Genomic DNA, 20,373 nt, shown 5'->3' with positions numbered 1-20,373 from the left:
GGCTCAATATATACATCGACAACCCATTGTTCTGTAAATACAGAACACACTGATTAGTCTCCTTGGTTGGATAAATGATCAATTCTACTTCTAAGAGCGGCATTAGATTCTTAAAGGGGATGACAGTACAAATCTTAATATAGACCATTATAAAATAAGGCACTTAGAAGAAATGCTTCCTTTTAAGCTTATTTAAAATCAGAATGGAAGAGAGCTCATATAGTTCAATGATTTTCTAGTCAGATTTCTGCCCCACAGCAGAATGAATTACCTCTCTGCTATTCCTGACAGACATTTGTCTAAACTGTTTTTAAAAGCTCCACTGATGAGGATTCCACAACTTCCTTAGACAATCTACTTCAGTATTTCATTTACTGCTACAAGGTTTTTCCTAACACCTAACCCAAATCTCCCATACTGTAACTTAAACTTCTTATCTTAATCACCCCAGACATAGAGAGTCCTCTCTTTTTCCTGCACATTTTTTATGTATCTGAAAATTTTAGGTTATTTCGCACCATGTAGGTGACGGGATCATGGTTCTTTCAAGTCTATCTTCTTTATTCAAGGCCCTGAGAACACAGAAGATAAGGTATAGGGCTAATACAGGTTTCCAAATCTGTTATTTACTAAGGAACATGTCCTACCATTTGACATTTTCATTACAGAGGCCAAGGACTCAGGGGAGGAAAGGGAGCAGCAGATCCCAACCTCTGGAGTTAGATTCTGAAAAGCAGTACCAAGGCCAGGAAGCAGATCCCTGTTTGTGTTCTGCCCAGCAGGTAGTTAGTTGGAGGTTCAGCTTCTATGGCTGTCAAAGGGGGTACAGCTCATTTGCATTGAAAAGGAAAAAAAAAGGAACAGAGAAGGTAAGAATTGTCTTGATCGTAATCTGCAGCAGACTATCCATATTATCAAATATCCTTTACTACAATCTTGCCACTTTCTGTCTGAAAGCAGGAGCCCTTAACCTACATCTAATGTAGGATGTGAGCAGACAAGAGCAAGGCTTTGGGAATACGACAGGCTGCCACAAAGAAAACCTCATATACCATCTTCTGGTGAAAGCTTACCTTACAAGATACAATAAGTTTACTGACTTTCAAATTTTACTCCTAAATATTTAGGATTAAATCCTGGTTTCACCGGTCTCTTAGTGAGATTTTTACCAATGACTTAATAACAGTCATATTTCACGCTGCAGGGATATGAATAGCAGATGGAATTACACTTTTAAAATGGTATTTTTGACTGTTTCTTAAGATCTCCATATATATCATACTGTTCTTAGTATACAATCCTAATACTTTATACGAAAACACCATACACAACAGTTTAAAATCAACAGTTTTAAAAATCCGAATATTATTTTCAGTGAAAGCCAAAGATCTGTTTTATAACAGCACGCTTTAACAACACTCAGATGATTCAACAAAAAGCCAAATCATCCATCTTAAAATTCTGGCATGAAATTGGTTCAAGATTTAGCAACTGCTATATCTTAGTCTTTTGCTTTGTTATTAGTTTTCCAATATTTTTTTCCTCATCTAGATTACCCTCTATTATTTAGTTATAACTTCCTCCATAATTGCAATCAATGAATAGTAATCACTTAATAAACATATCCTGACAGGTCTATTTTTGCATTGGGAAAAGAGTAATTTTCTTTATCATCACTCCAATAAGCAATTTTTCTTCTTACCTGAAGTAGCAAAGTGAAATGTAGTGGCTGGTGTAGAGTTCTGCTACGTACAGCATTTGAGCAAGACCAGACACCACTTTTTTCATTTTTATAATATTTGGATATAGATTTATCAACATCTGTGTAACTTCGAATTTGCTGATTTTTATACATAATTCTATTGCTGCACATAGGTAAAAGCTGCTTTGCACAAACAGCTTGTTAATGCTGAGCTAATAGTGGCACTCTGGGAGACTTTTCAGAGTGTTTTTCTTAAAATGCAGGTACATGCAGAGAGAAACTGCATTTTTGTTAAATTTTTTGAGCTTAGATACTCAACATCAAAATGCCAAAGAGCGTGCATTCTGTCAACTCTCTATAAAGGCCTAAATAGATATTAAATAGAATAAAATATCCTGAATGAACTTGGATACGTGCAGGTTGCTATAATGATTTCTTTTCCACTGCCATGTGAATATAGCACACGAAATTGGTAAGGAAACACAAACAAAAGAAAATGTATTTTCATTTGTGTATAGAAACTTGGGGTTTTTCCTCACAAATTAGATCAATTTGTTCTAAGTGGGCTTGGCCTAAAATCACTGGAATCAGAGCAAGTTTTTCTACTGACTTCAAGAGATTTCAGAGTAGGTGTAGCAATAAATGGAAATTCAGAGTAAATAAACTCTCCCAAATGTCTTGTGAGGTAAGCCCGTCCATTCATTGCTCCTGAAGACCTAATATGGGTATTCAAAAATTCAAACTATGTACAGGGAAGGGAGAGATTCAACCTCTGCTCATATGCTATTTTACTCTGGTCTGGCCTGGCTTTGCCTTAGGACAGACTGTGCAGTTTGCCAGCTACCTTCCAAACAGGCCTAAAACAATGGCTTTGGATTAAAAAAATAAAATAATTTAAAAAAATATTAAAAATCAAGGTTTGAATACATCAAATTTGCATTCCTGAATATTATCTTTTTAGGTGGACACTCCTCAGTAAGTAATTCTGACATTAAATGGTCTGTCAACCTTTCAGTTGAAAGCTAAACCATAAAGGGAGTACTCAATTAAAATGAGTTTCCGTAAAATTTAAGTACACTTTAGTGCTTCACACTAACATTTAAAATGTCTTGAGCAACTCATCCTTGTCCCAAATTATCAATTCACCCTAAGGACAAATTTTCCAGTGGTAACTTCTAGCATTTTTTTGTACAAATACTGACAAAAAATTTAGTTTTACCACCCTTATCCTCCAAACTCTCTCTCTGTTTCAGCCTCATGTAATATGAACCAGTGGGATCAAGCTGAGCTGTCCCTCTGAACTGAATTCTATTTCTGGCATCATGCTTTGTGCTTTTGCAAATGGCCTCACAATCAGGCCTCATGGTATGAGCATATGAAAATTTTTACTAATACAGGCCTGTCACAGGAATATATATCTGTCTACATGCAACAGGCAACTTATGACTGCATAAATTTAAATGTACGACTACAAGGGCAAACTTAAATTTTTTGCCCTAGTTTCATCTTTGCTGCAGGCAGACTCACATTAAGTTTCAAGGAAATCTTTCTAATACACACCAAACCAAAAAAGCTTATGCACGTTTTAATCACCTCAGCAGTGTCACCCTTTCTCTGAAAAGAATAATTGATTATATACAACAATAATCGGGAAAATATTTATTTTACAGGTCTGAAAATCAGACTAAAAATCTCACTTCAGAGTTCACTAGTTCAGCTTGTAATTTTCAGAATTCTTTTAAGATCTCAGTACAAGGCATCTTTTTGTGTGCACAGTAATTAAGACTTTAAATACACTAATTACCTCTAAACATAGGCATATTACTAAAAGATTATAAAGCAAACCAAATTTTGCACAGAGCAGCAACTTTTAAAGTAAGCAATTATTACACAATTTAATGCAAAAAAATTTATATACTAGGCATTTTGTAAAGGTCTGGGAAGTACTTAATATGAAAACAAAATGCCTGGATTAATCTAGCAGAGATATGTCAATATGATGGAACTCAGAAAGCAATTGTGAAAAAACACTCTGCATCTATGCTGGTGACAAAGTGTTCAGTCATAAAAGCTTTGATTTAAATCATATTAGCATAGTGTGGTGGAAGCATGCAGCCCCACAACATCAAAGGATATGCCCCCCCAAAATGTATCTTTTTTTTTTTCTCTCTCCAATAAGAGTATACTTTCAGTTTCCAACTCATGTGTGTATCAGAAATGGTTTGTATATCCAGGGAAAAATCAGAGGGGAATGAAAAAGAAAAACAGCTTGAGGGATGCAAGAGTCTCACCATACTTTTAAGTAAAGAAATAACAATTCACTTGTAATAGGACTGTCCCATTAGGGTCCCTGATTGCCATGAAAATCTCAATTGACCTACTCCTTTTGTTTGTTAAATTTGCTACTTTAAGATAATTAAAACAATATGACCTTGGATTTGGACTCACTAGGTTTCTTTTAAGGTATGCCTCACAGTCCTCCAAAAATTCTTTGGAGGTAAATACACTTGCCGGAATCTCATTGTCTCAGCAGTTGGATACTCTTGTTCCAGAAAATTTTGCTTAGACTTCTCAGAAGAGATGTGATCACTCAGAATTTCCCGTTTTGATTACAGTTTTTTGATAACAGTGTTTTCCTTTGTTTTCAGTAACTTTACAAAATAATCCGAATATACTACCTGACTGCTTGTAGAAACAAAATAAAGAACTTCATTTAGGAACAATTAATTCCCCTTCAGAATAAATTTTCAAGCATGGTAATTGAGAGGATAGAACATCACTGCTTTGTGTAAGTATAACCTTTTTGAACTTCCCAGGCTGACGCATCGCAGCTGAGATGCAATCGTGTTAGTCACGGCACTCTGCGTGATGCCAGTGCTGTACCGAGCAGCACGCTATTAGGAAAGGGTACAGCAGCATGCTGCACTACCGACAGGGCCCTCCCATGCTGGGATTGTCTATATGCAAACACCATGCCCACTGTCACAGCACAACACAGGAGAATGCTAGGGAGCTATTTCTGTAACACCAGGAACACTTATTCCTCCACAACTTGACCCCTGCTCTGTGTGGTGATGGTGCTGATGTGTTTCAGATGTGATGTATAATAGCAGGAGAGCACTGATGCATCAGACCAGGAAATTAAAAAAGATGCCACTCACACAAAGGAATGTTTAGTTAAGTTTGAAAATCTTGGCTCAGACGATACCGTGATGGACCATTTGTTACATCTTTACTTACTAATGTTAATTTGCTGTGGAACTTGTTGGTTTCTTTCCTCTACAAAGCAGTTTGTTACTGATTTTAAATGATTCTAAGAGCTCATCTGCATTTCACCCAACACATTTTGAGTCAGAGAGAATGTCTGAAAGCACTAGGGTCCTTAAAGGAACAGCCTATTACAGTACACAACAGTAACTATGTTTCTACGATTTATGAAAAGAAAGCAATATGTGCCTGTTTCGGTGCCTGTCGTTTGCCTACCAATGGTGCAGTGCTCCCCATTCCAGCCCTCTCTGCATTCACATTTCCCATCTTTACAAGTTCCGTGCTCCGTACAACGGGGATGACACACACGCTGGTCACATGCCACTCCTGTCCACCCTTCTTCACAGCGACATGCTCCGCCAATACACACCCCGTGAGTGCCACAGTCTACAGAGCACACTTCTAGGAGAAGAAAAGAATAAAGATTATAGCTAGCTTATATCAGCAGCGATGGCGCAGAAGCAGCAACCTAGCCATGAAGGGAAAGGTGAGTACAACAGGTATGCTTTTGCAGAATACTGTATGCTATTAAAAGCTGGCCTGCTCATATTCAGATCAAAACCAGCATTTAACTTGTGCTTAAAAGCAAACTAAATTATATTAAAAAGTCATTTAAAAAAAATCTGCTAATGTACGCTGGACAAACTGCTGTAGAGCTGCGTCCTCTATTCAGATACAAACGAGTTTCTAAGGTGGCTTCCTCAATGCCCGTCAGCAGTGCAGAAGGGGAGCACATAACTCTGTTTTTCTCAAAGCTGGACCTCTGGTGATTTTGATACAGACATTGATTTGCTAAGAATGAGACTAACTCACCTAAAACTCATTCAGCAGAGAATGGTGACAATTCAGGGTCACTAAGACTCTAGGAGTGACGGGTAAAAGACACTTTCAAGGGAGAGATGTTGGAATCCTATTACTAACACGGCCAGTTATCTGGTGTCTTACTCCAAAAATTCTGCTACTGCTCTCTGCCAGCTGAACTTGTAGAAAAGCAGAGGGGTCTTTTGCCTCACGTATCATCAAAGAAATTGACAGTGAAAGTCTCATTCACAAATTTTTCTGGCTGCTGATGCATGAAGCAGAAAAAACACATCTTGATATTCATTTCACTGGTGGGGTATTCTAAGTCATTAATCTTAAGAAATAACTGAATAAGTGCGAAAACTGTAAATATTATTTTGAGAGACTTGCTTATGGCCTACAGCTCTGGCTCAAGGTTCAGCTTACAACATAAATGCAAAATTCCCCACAAATAGAACATTTGCTATCTTGTCAAAACTGTTTTTTTTCTCTTCAGCTCCTTCTGTTAGAATAATCAAATTTTACAACTGTAGCTTTGGAGAGGATGAAATTTTTTTATCCTACACTGTTGTCCCTGCTTTTTAGTGTCTCTTGGTCTAAACCTATTTTTTTAAATATTCCACATACAACTGAAAAGGGAAAAATACGCTTTATTTGAAAAGAAATTTTTCTGGTTTGTGATGTTTTTCATAAATGAGTAGCACTTTGATGCACAGTAAAGCAAACCCCCAAGACATGCAGTGTTTTCCATTCCCCAAATGTTATAAAAGTATTTATAAATTATGGAAGTTTTCATTTACAGTTGGGATGTGAAGATGTGAAGCCCTTAAGTAACTTTTTCAGTCCAAACAAGGGTCAGTATTAGAACAAAATACAAACTTCTAACCTGCACCCCCCCTCGCCCCCCAGCTGACAGTCCCAAATTAAGAATGTCACAAAAAGTAGCATCTAAGATATACACACACTTCTTCCCAATGTAACTAAACAAAATCAAGCATGTTCCAAAGACAATTTTCTACATTATTTGCATTTCAAACTTGCGTAACATTTTAACAAAACAGGGACATTATTGCAAAATCAGGAAAAATATCTTTCTTACCAACGGAGCAGTCAGGACCCATCCAGTTGGGATCACAGCTACAAAGACCTGTGTCAGACAGGTAGGTACCGTGCCCACTACACTGGTCTGGACACTGGGCTCTGGGAAGCTCACAATTTATTCCACCCCAGCCTGGGCTGCAGAGACATTCTCCATTCACACAGACTCCATGGTTGGAGCACGTTGGATCTAAGCAATCAACTACAGGAGAAAACAAAAACAACGTAGAGAAAGGTCAGTTCACACAATATGATGTTTGGAAAACATGTAGATGTGTGCTCTGAAAAGCTTATATCACTGTGATACAAAAAGCAAATTGATGTAGTTCTTCAAGTCATATTAACACCTGGTCTGAGAATGGGAAAGTGCGAAGTAATTTATGTTTTACATTAGCTTCAAGTAAAAAAGGGTGTGACTGAACAATGAAAGCTTATTGCAGGAATGCTGTAGTGAAGAAGCACACAGACTTAAAAATAACACTTATATACAAGAAGAGTTCCACACATAAGCCTTCACCTGGTGACATTTCTTCTGAAATACATTGGAGTTCAAATGACTCATGTACTCTATTTAGATAACAAAATAAAAAATAACTGAATAAATCACACTTTTTAAAGGACATTTTTCTTTGGAGTATCTTCATCTATACTGCTATTACTACTATTGAAATGCTAGAGCACTGTGAGAATAACATTATGATACCCTCTTTAAGCACCTAGAAGTCAAAATGCCAGTGGCTCTCAGCTTCATTTAGACTCCTAAATTATTCAGGCACTTCTGAACATTTGATTCGTGGTCCATTAGTAGCTAAGCTGTGAAATTGAGAGTCCTAGTTACTTCAACCCATATTCTAGCCAGCAGATAATTCCTCTTAAAGAAATAAAGAAAAGCAGATATAGATATGGGTTTCATCTTTTCTCAATCCAGAAACAACAGAATAAGAAAGTGAAAATAGTTATGATGGAAAATCATCCAATGACATTTCAGTTGCTACTTCAGTCCTGAGAAATAAAGGAATGTTATGAGCTGTCTTTCAAATAAACTCTATCAGTAACATTATGGTTTTTCCAAATTTTTATCTTATATCATGAATTTGCATAAGTATACTATGGTCCACTGCAAATACCAACACAGAGACTTTACCAACTGCCTTTTGCTGTGGAATTGAGGGCCAAGGTCAAATTCCTGTCCTAAATAAAATGAATTCATCTCATGACTAGTATATATTAGCTCACAACAGAAGGACCAAGAATGATTGGCATTCTCTCCTGCAGCTCCAGGAAGATCTGAGTTTATAATGAAAGCGATTTATCTCTCATCTTTTCCAAACTGATCCTTCTAAATTAAGGCAGAGACATTTTCACTCTACCTTATGTGAACAATACTTGATCTTTCAAATCTCAACTTTTCTATAAACATAGTCTTGTCAAATTATTTTATGCAGTTGCAGAACATTTAAAGTAAGTATATAATTAGATACAACACAGAGGATTGAGGCAGGTACATGTAGAGATGCAATAATATGAGTTATCAGAATAGTTTTGATTTTAATTCAGATTAGCGTAGTACAGGAATAAATTACTATAAAATTTCTTACAAGACTTTCATTTTAATGACAACACTGGCTATAGATTTCTTTCCTTTTTTTTTTTTTTAAGATTTAATGCTTAATTAATTGGACATGAAAATATTATAATGCAATTTTGTATTTACAGGTAAACCAAGACTGTTTTGCGGCTCAGCTCACATAATATTTAGAAATTCATAAAATGTTTGTAAAATTATCCAGAATGCTTGTCCTGTACTGTTACTCCTTCCTGGTGCTTAACAAAATTATAAACTGTCCAAAGTTTAGAATACGTCTTTTATTCTATTTCTGTTGAACCCTATACACACAGAGCTGTGATAAAACAATCTGATTGAATAGAAAGAATGAACCCAATTTACTTTCAGGATGAAGGTTACTTTTTTCCCCTAAATTTAGTCTATTCTGCTTTTTAAGATTATGATATTTTAATGGAAAATTTAAAAGGGTAATGTGTGTATAACATTGTATGTGGCAGGACAGCTAACTTTAGGAGATATTGATGAGTCCTAATGTACTCTCCATGTCAGAAATGCATCATCTTTCTTCTCAAATGAAAGTACTAATGAAAGCAATGTGAGGCCTATGAAAAACATCACCTTCTGCTACATAAATTAACTGTCTTTCCTCTACCCTGAATTACAGTATTCATGCAGCTGAAACTTATTTCCACAGAATAAGCCTATTAATACCCCTAAGCCCCCAATCTGCCTTGTTTTACAGAACAACACACTAACCACCTTTGTCCTTCGTTCTAGACAAATATACTTTACAGCTGTTTCATTCTGTCATATGGGTAAGTAATAGCTTTCAAAGTTTAAATCGAAGAGAGTTTTTACTTTGAACTCAAATCTTGTTCTATTTTAGTACATGGTCTTAGAATTATCATCTTGGGCCAGATCCTCAGCTGCTAAAATTAGCATAACGTGATTACCTGGTATAGGACTACACTAACTTACACTGCAAAGGTTCTGCCCCTGAGTCTTTAGAAGAGTTTACAGTGGTATTTAATAAGGATTTATAAATGGAGCTTCTTTGGTGTTTAAACAAAGGAGAATGTGCCTTAGCAAGGAAGTATGTTAGACTTAGAACTCATAGCCCCTTGGTAGCTCAGATCATTAGAGCTCATTTAGTACTGGGCCCTCTGTAGATTTGACAAAAAAGGTACTGAAAACAATTTATATCCCAAAGGATGAAAAAGGAGGTCAAGGAGTTTTCTGAACAATATGTACCATAAAACCCCCAAAGAGCCATGAATTACACTTACAAAGTTAAATGTCATTGAAAAATGACTCGACCATGAAACCGACACCCTTAACCCAATTTGGCAATTTCACTTGTCTCCCCCTAAAACAGATTGAATGAAACCTGATAAATATGCCACTTCATCTTGTGTGCAAATTTGTTAATAGAACAACAGTGTTTATGCTGCAAAACTTGTGCATCACAAATATTGATTTTGGTGCCACTTTCATTTCAGGTAAATTGTTTGAACAATATGACCATGATGAATATCAGAAATAAAAAGCTAATGGGAAGAAAAAAATGCTGACCCACTTGTTCTAATTCAATATCTTTGTTGGAAAATGGCGAATGAATCAACCTTCGCCATTCCTTTTGGAAGCTCAAATCAATAGAGGAAATTTCATGTATTATATATAAATACAGATATATTTATTTGTATCATTCTACCATTAAAATGGTAGAATTTTAATTCGTGCAAAAACTTTAAATAAGATCAAAAGATTACCTGCAACTGGAGAGACATCACTTCCTATTATACCCTTTTTTCCATAGCTCTTGAATTAATGTGAGAAATATGTACAGAAGAAATGGAATTTTAGAATAGAAACACGATGGTTGTTTTTTATTTACTTGTACATTAATTTATTCACTTATTTATTGCCCAATGATGTATGCAAAAGGTTATTTTAAGCTTTCTTGTAATGTTCACTTCCCCAAAAACTTTGTTGACTGACAATGTTTTGTAATGTTTCCAGCTTCGAATGGTGTTAACACCACCTTCGCAAAAGGAGATGCACTAGCTTGTTCTAGAAACTTCTCTGGAGTTTGTGATGTGTTTGTTTCACCCATTTCAAACGTTCACCTTAGGATAAGCTGAATTAAGCACTAGAAGAGTCTACTTCTTTTATAGGAGTGATGGGGGATTGAAGATGTCTAGCTCAGATATACCACTGCCATTCCAGACAAATGAAAGTAGAGAGAGAATTCCATGCAAGTAGCTGGAAATTACAACCAAGATGAAGGAGGAACTGCTTACAAGGTAAAATTTACAGGATCAAATGAAAGAAAGATCATTTTAGGCCATCTACTGTAGTCTTTCTAATAATACGAGCATTTATACGACAACACAAAACATGATGAAATTTCTGTAACTTAATTAGACTAAACAAACCATTGCAGTTAGTACCAGAAGAGAGCTTCTGCATTCCTGGGGAATAGACTGGATGACGTAGAGCATGCTAAAGACCGTCTTTTCCATCTTTGATTTCGATGAGAATGCTAGCTATAGCAAGGCATTTCAGATAATTTTTGAATATTTCTTATAATCATAACTCAGGATGAACTGAGAACTCTCAATTCTAGCAGACAAAAAAGACATTACAGGATTTTCTGGATATAGCTTAAAATGTAACACATTAAAAACAATGGAAAAACTCCACTGACTTCAACTGAGCTCTGGATTAGAGCTTTAATAACCAGTGTTGTGAAGCTTTCCTGGAAGATGACAGGAATGAACTGAGCAAACAGTTGCAGTGTTGGCAGTCCCACTAGTGAGGATCCTTGCTTTTTTTTTTGCTTTTAGGAAAACAAGTTCACGCAGACTAATGCAAGATCTTGTCCTAAAAGCAGTGACTGCAGTCCACGCCCAAAGAATAAAACCCTTAGTGGTTTAGGTCCCCATAGTTTTCTTCCCTTTGTTTTCTGATGGGAGAAACAGCTGTTTATTATAGTGTAAGATAAAAATCGATACACATGGTGGACAGCTCTGCATCCCACTCAGAATACTTGATAGAGACTCGTTAGTCCTAAAATCATGCAGCTCTAGTCTTATCACTGAAGTCCTCAAATTACTCCTCCAAAAGAGGATTAAGAAACTCTGGAATACCATCATAAATGAACTATTAATGCTCTGAGGATGTGCCAAGGTATGCTGAACTGTCTATTTAGCAATCGTTTGGAGAGTTAAATTCCCTTTTAAAACTATACTAATGTATTTTAAAAAGAAAAGCAGTCCAATTTATGTTGTGCATTCTAACAGAAAACATTGTGAATAAAGCCAATAGCAAGCTTAATCTTGACCACGTTTTGCATGGGTTATTTTGTTAAATTTGCTCATTCTACATACACAAGGAATCAGACACATTCAACATGAAGAGATTTTCTGCATTTAAAGGACAGTTATTGTTTGTGTGTGCCATCTACCTTTCTTTAATCCCATATGATTGCAGCTAACAGGAGTAATTTGCCCTACATGAAGTCTGTAAGTAACATGGATACCTAAGTCTTTCAAATTTGTTTCATCAACTTCTGTCTTAATAGTCACTGATATGTTTGCTTTGTGTGGACCTGCAGCTATACAATTTTGTATACTGCTGCTCTTTTTTCCTCTGCCTTTCACATCTAAGTTGTTCAATAAATACAATCCATAAGAAAAAATTTATCTCGACTCTTCAACAAAGGAATTATTCAGGTTTACTTGTGGCAGACATTCTTAATACTGCAAAACAACGTATGCAGAAGGACAGAAGTTTCATCTGAACTTTGATAGATCAGTAAAATTGTGGACCACATTTTTACCCCTCTTTTCAATAATCCGCTACAGTAGTTTTACATTTAAATTTTCATTCTGTTCTTTCCTTTTTTTTCTACCTATTAAATAACTCCAAAACCCAGAAAACAAACTCACAACACGGAAAGAAGATGTCCTACCTTCTTCACAGTTTTCTCCTTTATAGCCAACAGAACAGACACAGTTCCCTTCAATGCAGGAACCATGACCTCCACATGAGGGATCGATACACTGGCTGATGGGTACGTCACACTCCGGACCTTTCCAACCACTGTAGCATAAGCAGGTGCCTTTAGAGTATTGACCATTGCCACTGCACAGAACCGGGCAGGCAGCTGGAAAATTGAACGAAAGAAAAACAGCATAGAGGGTCATACATGTATTAGTGTAAAAGTGCACTAAAAAGCCACTACCAAATACTTATACATATATTCAAATATGTTAATTTACTGGGGGAAAAATCGAAGGTAATTTGTAGTAGTTCAGTTCTTCATTTCCCAAACAAATAATTTGATTACCATTTAATAAAGCACGCATGCGTTGGGCATTCTGAGAATACAACTACTATTCTTTATAGACTATTGATGATGTTTGGGATAACTAATGAGGTAATGTGAACAGATTTGAGACTGACATTACTCTGCTTTGTTCCACTATGTAACATCCACTTTTCACAGATAGCAGAACACAAAGTATTCAGTCCCCAGAACATTTTATTATATAGCATCTTTCTTCTTCCATAACACTTCTTCAATGTAATGTCCCAAAAATTTTTTAGACCTTTTGACTTGTTTTTTTTCAGTGTAAGAATCTTGAGCACAGGAATAACACAAGCTTTCATCTACAACAAATGCACCTTGCCACCAATATCGCTGCTGAACCTTGTTTTCCCAAATCCCAGGGTGACTGCTTTTACCCTGTGTGTATTGGCAAGAAAGCACCATTAACCCTTATCCCTCCGTCTCGTATTATTAAGGGGGTAAGACACATTCTAAGCAAATATTCATTTATGCAAATGAAGTGAAGCCTATGAATAATAAAGGTAGTCAGCAGGTCTTGGATGCCAGGAATCAGATGTTGTACATATGCAGAGCAATGGAAAGAAACAAGTGGTTTATTAAAAGCCAGTTGCACATAAATGTTACACTAAGGCATATTCACACTCCTATATGCCCACATCTCCCATGTGAACATGGCAATCTGTGAACTTACATGCCTGCCAAAGACTGAATGTGTGGTCACCAGCCAGAGAAATGGAAAAAGTAACAGAGAAATAACAGAAAATGGGAGTAATGAAGTGAATCTTTGAGAAAAGGTACAATTTTGTGGTCTCTCTGAGGCAGTTTGATAAAGACAGAAAAGTATTTCCCTGTCTTTTCACCCTTCAAAGTAATTAGAAACTTACAGCTAGTTTTACAGTGCCAAAAATATACTCAAATGCTACTATTAATCATTAAAAGGTCCTAATGTCTTCTTGCTTCTATTATCCCTTTAACCTGAATGATCAAGAAGAACCCAAGTAATTGATTTCCTACAAAGAAATGTGTAATTGTCCAGTTATACAACTTCTCCACTGTTCAGTCCTGTAACCCTTATTAGTCTTAGCTGTCCCATTGATCTGCTGCAAAAACACATTTCAGGATAGAGTTTTTCAAGAATTTTTTTATTTGAAACGGGAAAAAAATTGATCAGAAAAAAATATATTCAGATTTGTAACCTGAGATGTTAGCAAAAATTTAGAGTGCTGTCCTGGTTTCAACTGGGATAGAGTTCATTTTCTTCCTAGTAGCTGGCATAGTGCTGTGTTCCAGATTCAAGATGAGAATAATGCCAATAACACACTGATGTTTTAGTTTTTGCTGGGTAGTGCTTACACTAGTCAAGGACTTTTCGGCTTCCCATGCTCTGCCAGGTGCACAAGAAGCTGGGAGGGGGCACAGGCAGGACAGCTGACCCAAACTGGCCAAAGGGGTATGCCATACCATATGACATCATGCGCAGTATATGAAATGGGGGGAGCTGGCTGGGGGGCAGTGATTGCTGCTCAGGGATGGGATGGGCGTCAGTCAGCAGGTGGTTGCATTACCTGCTTTCCCTGGGTTTTGTTTCTCTCTCTCTCTTGTTCTCCTTTTCATTACTATAATTATAATTATAATATTTCAATTATTAAACTGTTCTTATCTCAACCCATGAGTTTTCTTACTTTTGCCCTTCCAATTCTCTCCCCCATCCCACCGGGGGGGAGGGTGAGTAAGCAAGCTGTGTGGTGCTTGGTTGCCAACAGGGGCTAAACCACGACAAGTGCTGAGAATTATTTCAGTTAAGACTACAGGTTGACGGGCCACATGTCACATGTATAATCTTTTTTAGCTTATTTTTTCTACAGTAGAATAATAACAAAATCAGTATGCTGAAATTTGGGGTTTTTTTGCTACCCCTCCTCTGTCTTAGGGCCATATTGTCTGTCCTTTGTTAGCAATAGGACTTCATTCCACTTCATTCCTGGTGTTCTCTCTTATTATGAATCTTGTTCAATCTTTTTCTTCCTCAGTCCACAAATGAATACCAATCTGAATGAAATATAATTTCCAGCAGCAACTTTCTGATTTCAGATGTGACATATGTTCACAAGTGTTTTATTGAGTTCAGTGAAAAAGTTTATGCTAAAGGTCTACTGGTTTTGCTTTTTGCAGCTGGTTTCAGAATTAAGTTTACTGAACCAGTGGATTGAATTACAATACAGACAAATATCCATTATGTCCATACTGCACTCTAGGACAGCCTATTTTACATCTTTTTGCACGTCATCATGAAACACCGTTCCATGATATACAACACGCTAAACTAGTAGCAACTTGAATGCTGTATGACTATCAGTTCTGTCTGCATGCATTACATCATGGAGTCTATCTCAGTTCCTCAATATGCACTGCTTTTCATTGCCTAGATATGCTGCTCCTGCAGGTCATGTAGGTGAACCATAAAAGAAAGGGATCAAACTAGGACCACTTCTGCTCTTCAGGTATGAAGACCTGGGGACACAAACAATTCCTTTGTCCATAACTCTCCATTTCACTGCAATTAAAAGTCTTGTTTGGGCTGATGTTGATACATTTTCCCAAACCACTGTAAGAAAGGTAATCACTTCAGTCCTGCTCTCTTTACTTGCCATGGTGTAGAGGGTCTGGAGGTGAGTGATCAGAAGGCACAGCTTGTCCTGAAGACCTGGACTAATCATGAGTGGCAAGTTTCTTGGTGCTACCTTCCCCACCCTGACACATTGTAGAGACACTGTCCCTTTATCTGTGCCTCATCTTAGCCCCAAAATATCTCTCTCTAGATCAAGGCACCTCTCAGCTCCTCTATGTGGTGGTTAAGCTTGCAGTCCCTTTGTTCAAGTCCACCACAGAAGGAAGTAATAGTTAGATGCAAATTCTCTACATACTTCTGAGCCATTGCAGAGACTCAGCGTTATCATTAGTAGTGGTTGCTCAATGTGAATTCTCCAACTGCACTAGGACATGCCAGCATATGGCTTGCTTTTGTCCACCAACCTCCTCACCATGCTATGATAAAGCTGCATAGAAAGAAAAGGTCCTGGGAAAGCTAAACGAATCAGTAGGCAGTAGACAGTTTCTTCAGACAAACCACATTTGTTCAAGTAGGTATAAAGACAAAAAGTTAGAGTTCTTACAAGGTGGATACAAATGAGAAATAGCTATTTTTGTTCTGTTGTTTTACAGGTCAACATGGCACTCAACACCTCAAAGGACTTCCGTTCTGCAAACCTCTCCTCTGGAGTCAAAAGTCAAATAAAAGCAGTAACTCTATTTGAACAGCACAGTCCCCGCAAGAAGGACTGAGCAGAAATAAATCCATTATTAAAATAAATTAAAAAACAGAACCAAAAAACCAGCAACTTAGATGTGACCACCCTAGACCTAGTTAGATATCTAATACTGTGCCAGCCACCTGCTGCAAGATTGCTTCTCTCCTCACCTTGCCCCTAAGTCTCATTAAGCAATGGGCAACTGTGGTCCAGCTAAAGGAGATGTATACCTGCTATCTGGAACATGTCTATGGGAAGGTCATACTTAGCTCCCACTTTCGATCTGAATTTGCAGGGTTCAGCTTCTGGGACACCAGAGACTGGCATAGCAGAAGAAAGATTACTAGGTGGTGCTGAGTCTTGGGCTAAAGAGCTCCCACAGTAGTTTTTTTAGTGTTCCCTTACTCTGCTATGGTGCTTCAGGAATTTAAGTAAAGCTGAAAGCTGCATCACAGCTTTTCATTCCTCTCTTCATGCTTCTACCAGGTCAGAGGTCTCGCTATGGTTCATAAATCTATTTAGTCCTTGTGAAGCTTGTAAGTTGAACAGTAATCTGCCTTCAGTGGTCTGCCACTGCAGTATGCACTGCCAAGATGTTAGTGACACCAGAACTGACTTTGGACAAATGAGAGAATCTGCCATTTAACCTTAGGGATGAAATGAATACAGTTAAGATTAAGACACTTGCAACCTAAAGCCACAAAGTTTAATCTACAACCCTCTGCTGGGGTTATTCTACAAATTATATAACAGGAATATCACTTTGAGAATAAGAAAAATGACAGAGGTTCTTGGTCAGACTTTGGCATTTCCAAGACTGCCATGTCACTAAGATTGCAGGAGAAACATGTAAGCAAGAATGCAAGCAAGCGTAGGTTATAAGAAGCTGGCTTGTCACTGCTGTAATAAATAGCTCTTCATTAATGTTTCTGCTATGGGTTTATAGGCTATTCCAAGTGAGGAATAGAGAGAGAATCAAGCTGCTCTTCCATAGAAAACAGAAGCAGGCAGTCTAAAAAGAGGTCTGCCATGCTTATTTGCTAGACCATGTTGCTGCAGGGCAAGACCCAAAACAGTCCACTCTAATTTTACTTCCAGGTGGCTTCAATTAATGTGCAAACAACTCAAGAGTCATCTGGAGTTTGTATTATCTAGGACTGCTTATTTTCCCTATGTGAAGTGGATGGCTCCTATTCCAGGACAGAACTGACTGTTCAGTCTGTTGAAGGAGTGTGAAGGAAGGTTGGTTTATGTAATGGGACAATCAAGTTTCATCTCATTTCTGTAGACAGATAGGTTGCATAAAGACAACCGTGTATCACACACCAGCACTGTCAAAAAGTGGATAGAGGTTTTCAGGAGTAGTTATGGCAACACTCAAGTTAAGCACAAGGGTATATCTCCTGAGTGAAGTTTGAACAAGCCCAACAGGTATTAACCCTACATGTAGTTTTGGTGATGTAATTCTGCCCTTTACCAGTATTTGAACAAAACCAGACTAAGTTCTTAACATGGGTCTCAACTGATCAATGGATACTACAGACCTTTGAGTCCTGTAGGCTGCACACATTTAAGATCATGAATTGAGCAGCAAAGACCAGCCAAACATCCCTCTAAAAATTCTCTCTCTAAAGGTTATCTTTGGATAGGTATTTTGGAGTAATGTTAATATTCCCTGATGCATGAGGAAAGGTGATTTGATAACAGCCTGTTACACATGGACTAGGAGGGGAGATGGTAAGGGATAAAGCCCAAATGGCCTGGCATCAAAAGCCACCATTTTGTCCAGTGACACTTAACACACAGGTATCCCAGCTGCAGTCTGTGTGCATACTCCTTTCACCCACCCTTATGGTATTCACACGTACATACTCACCAGAGATGTTCTTCTAGAGCATGGCAAGAAACCAGTAAAGGATATCTGAGGAGTCAAACTCTTGGAGGCTGTTGCAGAACTTGGTTTAGTTACACAGCTGCTTGGTTGAGAGGCCTTCCCCTGCTACTTGAAGTTCCAAAGAGGATTTGAAGGCAGAGTTCGGGCTTGGTTCCTCTTGCTGTAGAGCAAACATTACCCTGGTGCAGACAGAGTCCTGTACCACTAGGATCTAGGCTGTCAGTTCTCTACTGCAGACTTCTTTCAGTTCCTCCTCATAAAATAGACAAATTGGTATACCTCTCTTTAAAGATATTTGAGTTTCTGGGCACAAAAATGTGCAGATTTGAAAGGTTTTTAAACTTGCATCTGCAATGCTTCCCTGTCCTGGACCAGGTCACAAGCAATGCCCTTATACTGCTCTTATTTTGCAAGCAGCTCAGTTTTAAATCCAAAAGTACATTTTCAAACAGGGCATAAGAAGGTTAGCTTCCTTTGTGCCATCTACAAGCTTATTCAGAGCCCAGACAAGCTGTCAGGAGTCACCCCATATCGTCAAAATTTTTCAACATATGTACCACAGAATTTTGTGGTGAGATGCTCATGGCAGGTTGGTGAGGGAAATCACTGGTCTGGATGGACAAAATTGTATCAAGCCTGTTGGGGTACTGTTTGAGTAAGGACCAGAATGGTTGTATCCATAATGCTTGTAAGCCCTAATCTTGCATATAAACCAGATTCTTCTTACCACAAGTTGGCGTGCATAAAAGATGAGCTTGACTGCCTATTCACAATGTGAGCAGTAAGGAAAATTAGGACTGAGTGTTGAAGTGCAAGTTTAAGCCTGCACTAACAGAGCACTTAGACACCATCTAAAGTGCCCTTACATCCTAAGTACTGCTAACTGTTCCATCAACCAATTTCAACAAGATTAGCTCAAAAATTAAAACTCATGGAAGAACATTCCCTGATTGAACACATAATTAGACAAATTTGTGAAATGAAGTTTTTAGGAAGTCCTAACACAAGTTATGTCTAGAACCAACAGGTACAATTTTTAGTCTTCCTCAACTATCTGCTGTATGCCACCATCAAAGCTGAAATCCTGAGTAAAATTTGGTCTTTGACTTTTGGTCTGAGCCATTAGAGCTTTACTTCCATAATATAATCTCTATACAAACACACACATTCAGGAAAAAAAAAAAAAACAAAAAACAAACCAAACATTCTGAAGAGACACTATTTATACTCCTATGCAAGATATGTTCAGCCTTTGTTGGCCTGTACAGAACTTTGTCAGACCTAAGAGAAATAAAGATTATTCTTATCTGTAGATGTTCCTGTTTGGGAGGAGGAAGTGAGTTTCAGTCCCAAAACTTTTGCTAAAGAACACAGATTAAAAGAAATGTGCCTGACAGCATATGCACTTACAAAACTGCATAAGGATCACCTGTTCTGTACTTGTGGTCACATACTTGAACATCCAGTTGGTCTACTGTGACTAGTATGATCCAACAGTGGAGGATATGCATTAATATTAGCATGCATAGCACTTGTTGAGGTTTATACAAAGCTCACTTGGGGTCAGACAAAAACTTGGTTCTACTTCCAAACTTATGGACACATTTTGAGTCTTCTCATCAAGAAGAATTTCCAAAATTTTTGAGTCTGGTTTTGCCCAAACAATTCTTCCCTGTATTCGTAAGTGCAAGTCAGCTCAGTGTCCCTAAGCTTGGGGGAAGTCATTATGTATCATGAAACAGAGTAAATGTTTTTTCAAGTCTTTAATACAACCATATTAACATTCTATAGTTGTCTCTCACAAATGGTCTGAACCTACAGATTGGGCAGTTTTGATATGCTCTTTGGACAGAGTTGCACAAATTCCTAGTTATATATATATAAAAAGAAATATACACACTAGCGTAATAGAAATCAAGTTGTTTGTTTCACTGACCACTGGGAATTGTACTGAAGACAGATGTAGGTCAAACTTCTTACCAATGAATCTTACCAGAGAACCCTCTGGGTGTAGTTCCTCTAGGGGATAATTAATTCAGACTCTGTAATAGCTCACACTTGGACTTCCTTTTAGCAGAGGTTAAGCTGCTACTGCTGAGAGATTATGCATGATTCTGCCCGCAATATAAAGAAGGTGGATTACTGTTTAGGACAGTCTAATCTCAAACCAATAAATGCATTCCAGGGCAGCTCCAAACTGGAGTAGAAATACAGGAAAGATCCAAAACCAATGTCATCTACAACCACCTGGTTCTAAATACCCAAAAAATATGAATAAGGTCACATTGTACTGGTGTTTGTCTCTTTTTGGTCTTTATCTTAGTGATACATATGTAGCATTTAGTCTACAAATGCTCATTTCTCTTCAATGGACAAATTAGC

At 37.6% G+C, this 20,373-nt stretch overlaps 1 protein-coding gene across 7 annotated transcripts in view; it reads right to left on the bottom strand.

The window, feature by feature from the left end:
• TENM2 (teneurin transmembrane protein 2) overlaps window positions 1-20,373 on the bottom strand; it is a 554,942-nt gene that overhangs the window by 78,809 nt on the left and 455,760 nt on the right. For 5 of the 7 annotated variants that reach the window (XM_075715629.1, XM_075715630.1, XM_075715627.1 and 2 more), the window contains 3 exons: window positions 12,409-12,603; window positions 6,870-7,070; window positions 5,186-5,371 (listed from right to left, as the gene is read on the bottom strand). In XM_075715629.1, the coding sequence (XP_075571744.1) occupies window positions 5,186-5,371; window positions 6,870-7,070; window positions 12,409-12,603 (582 nt within the window). Of the gene's footprint in view, window positions 1-5,158; window positions 5,372-6,869; window positions 7,071-12,408; window positions 12,604-20,373 lie in introns of all 7 variants that reach the window. The other 2 variants (XM_075715623.1, XM_075715624.1) reach the window with 1 other exon arrangement.

The sequence above is a fragment of the Pelecanus crispus genome, chromosome 8 (assembly GCF_030463565.1).
Source record: "Pelecanus crispus isolate bPelCri1 chromosome 8, bPelCri1.pri, whole genome shotgun sequence".
Taxonomy (NCBI): domain Eukaryota; kingdom Metazoa; phylum Chordata; class Aves; order Pelecaniformes; family Pelecanidae; genus Pelecanus; species Pelecanus crispus.
This window is presented reverse-complemented; position numbering and strand designations above follow the sequence as displayed.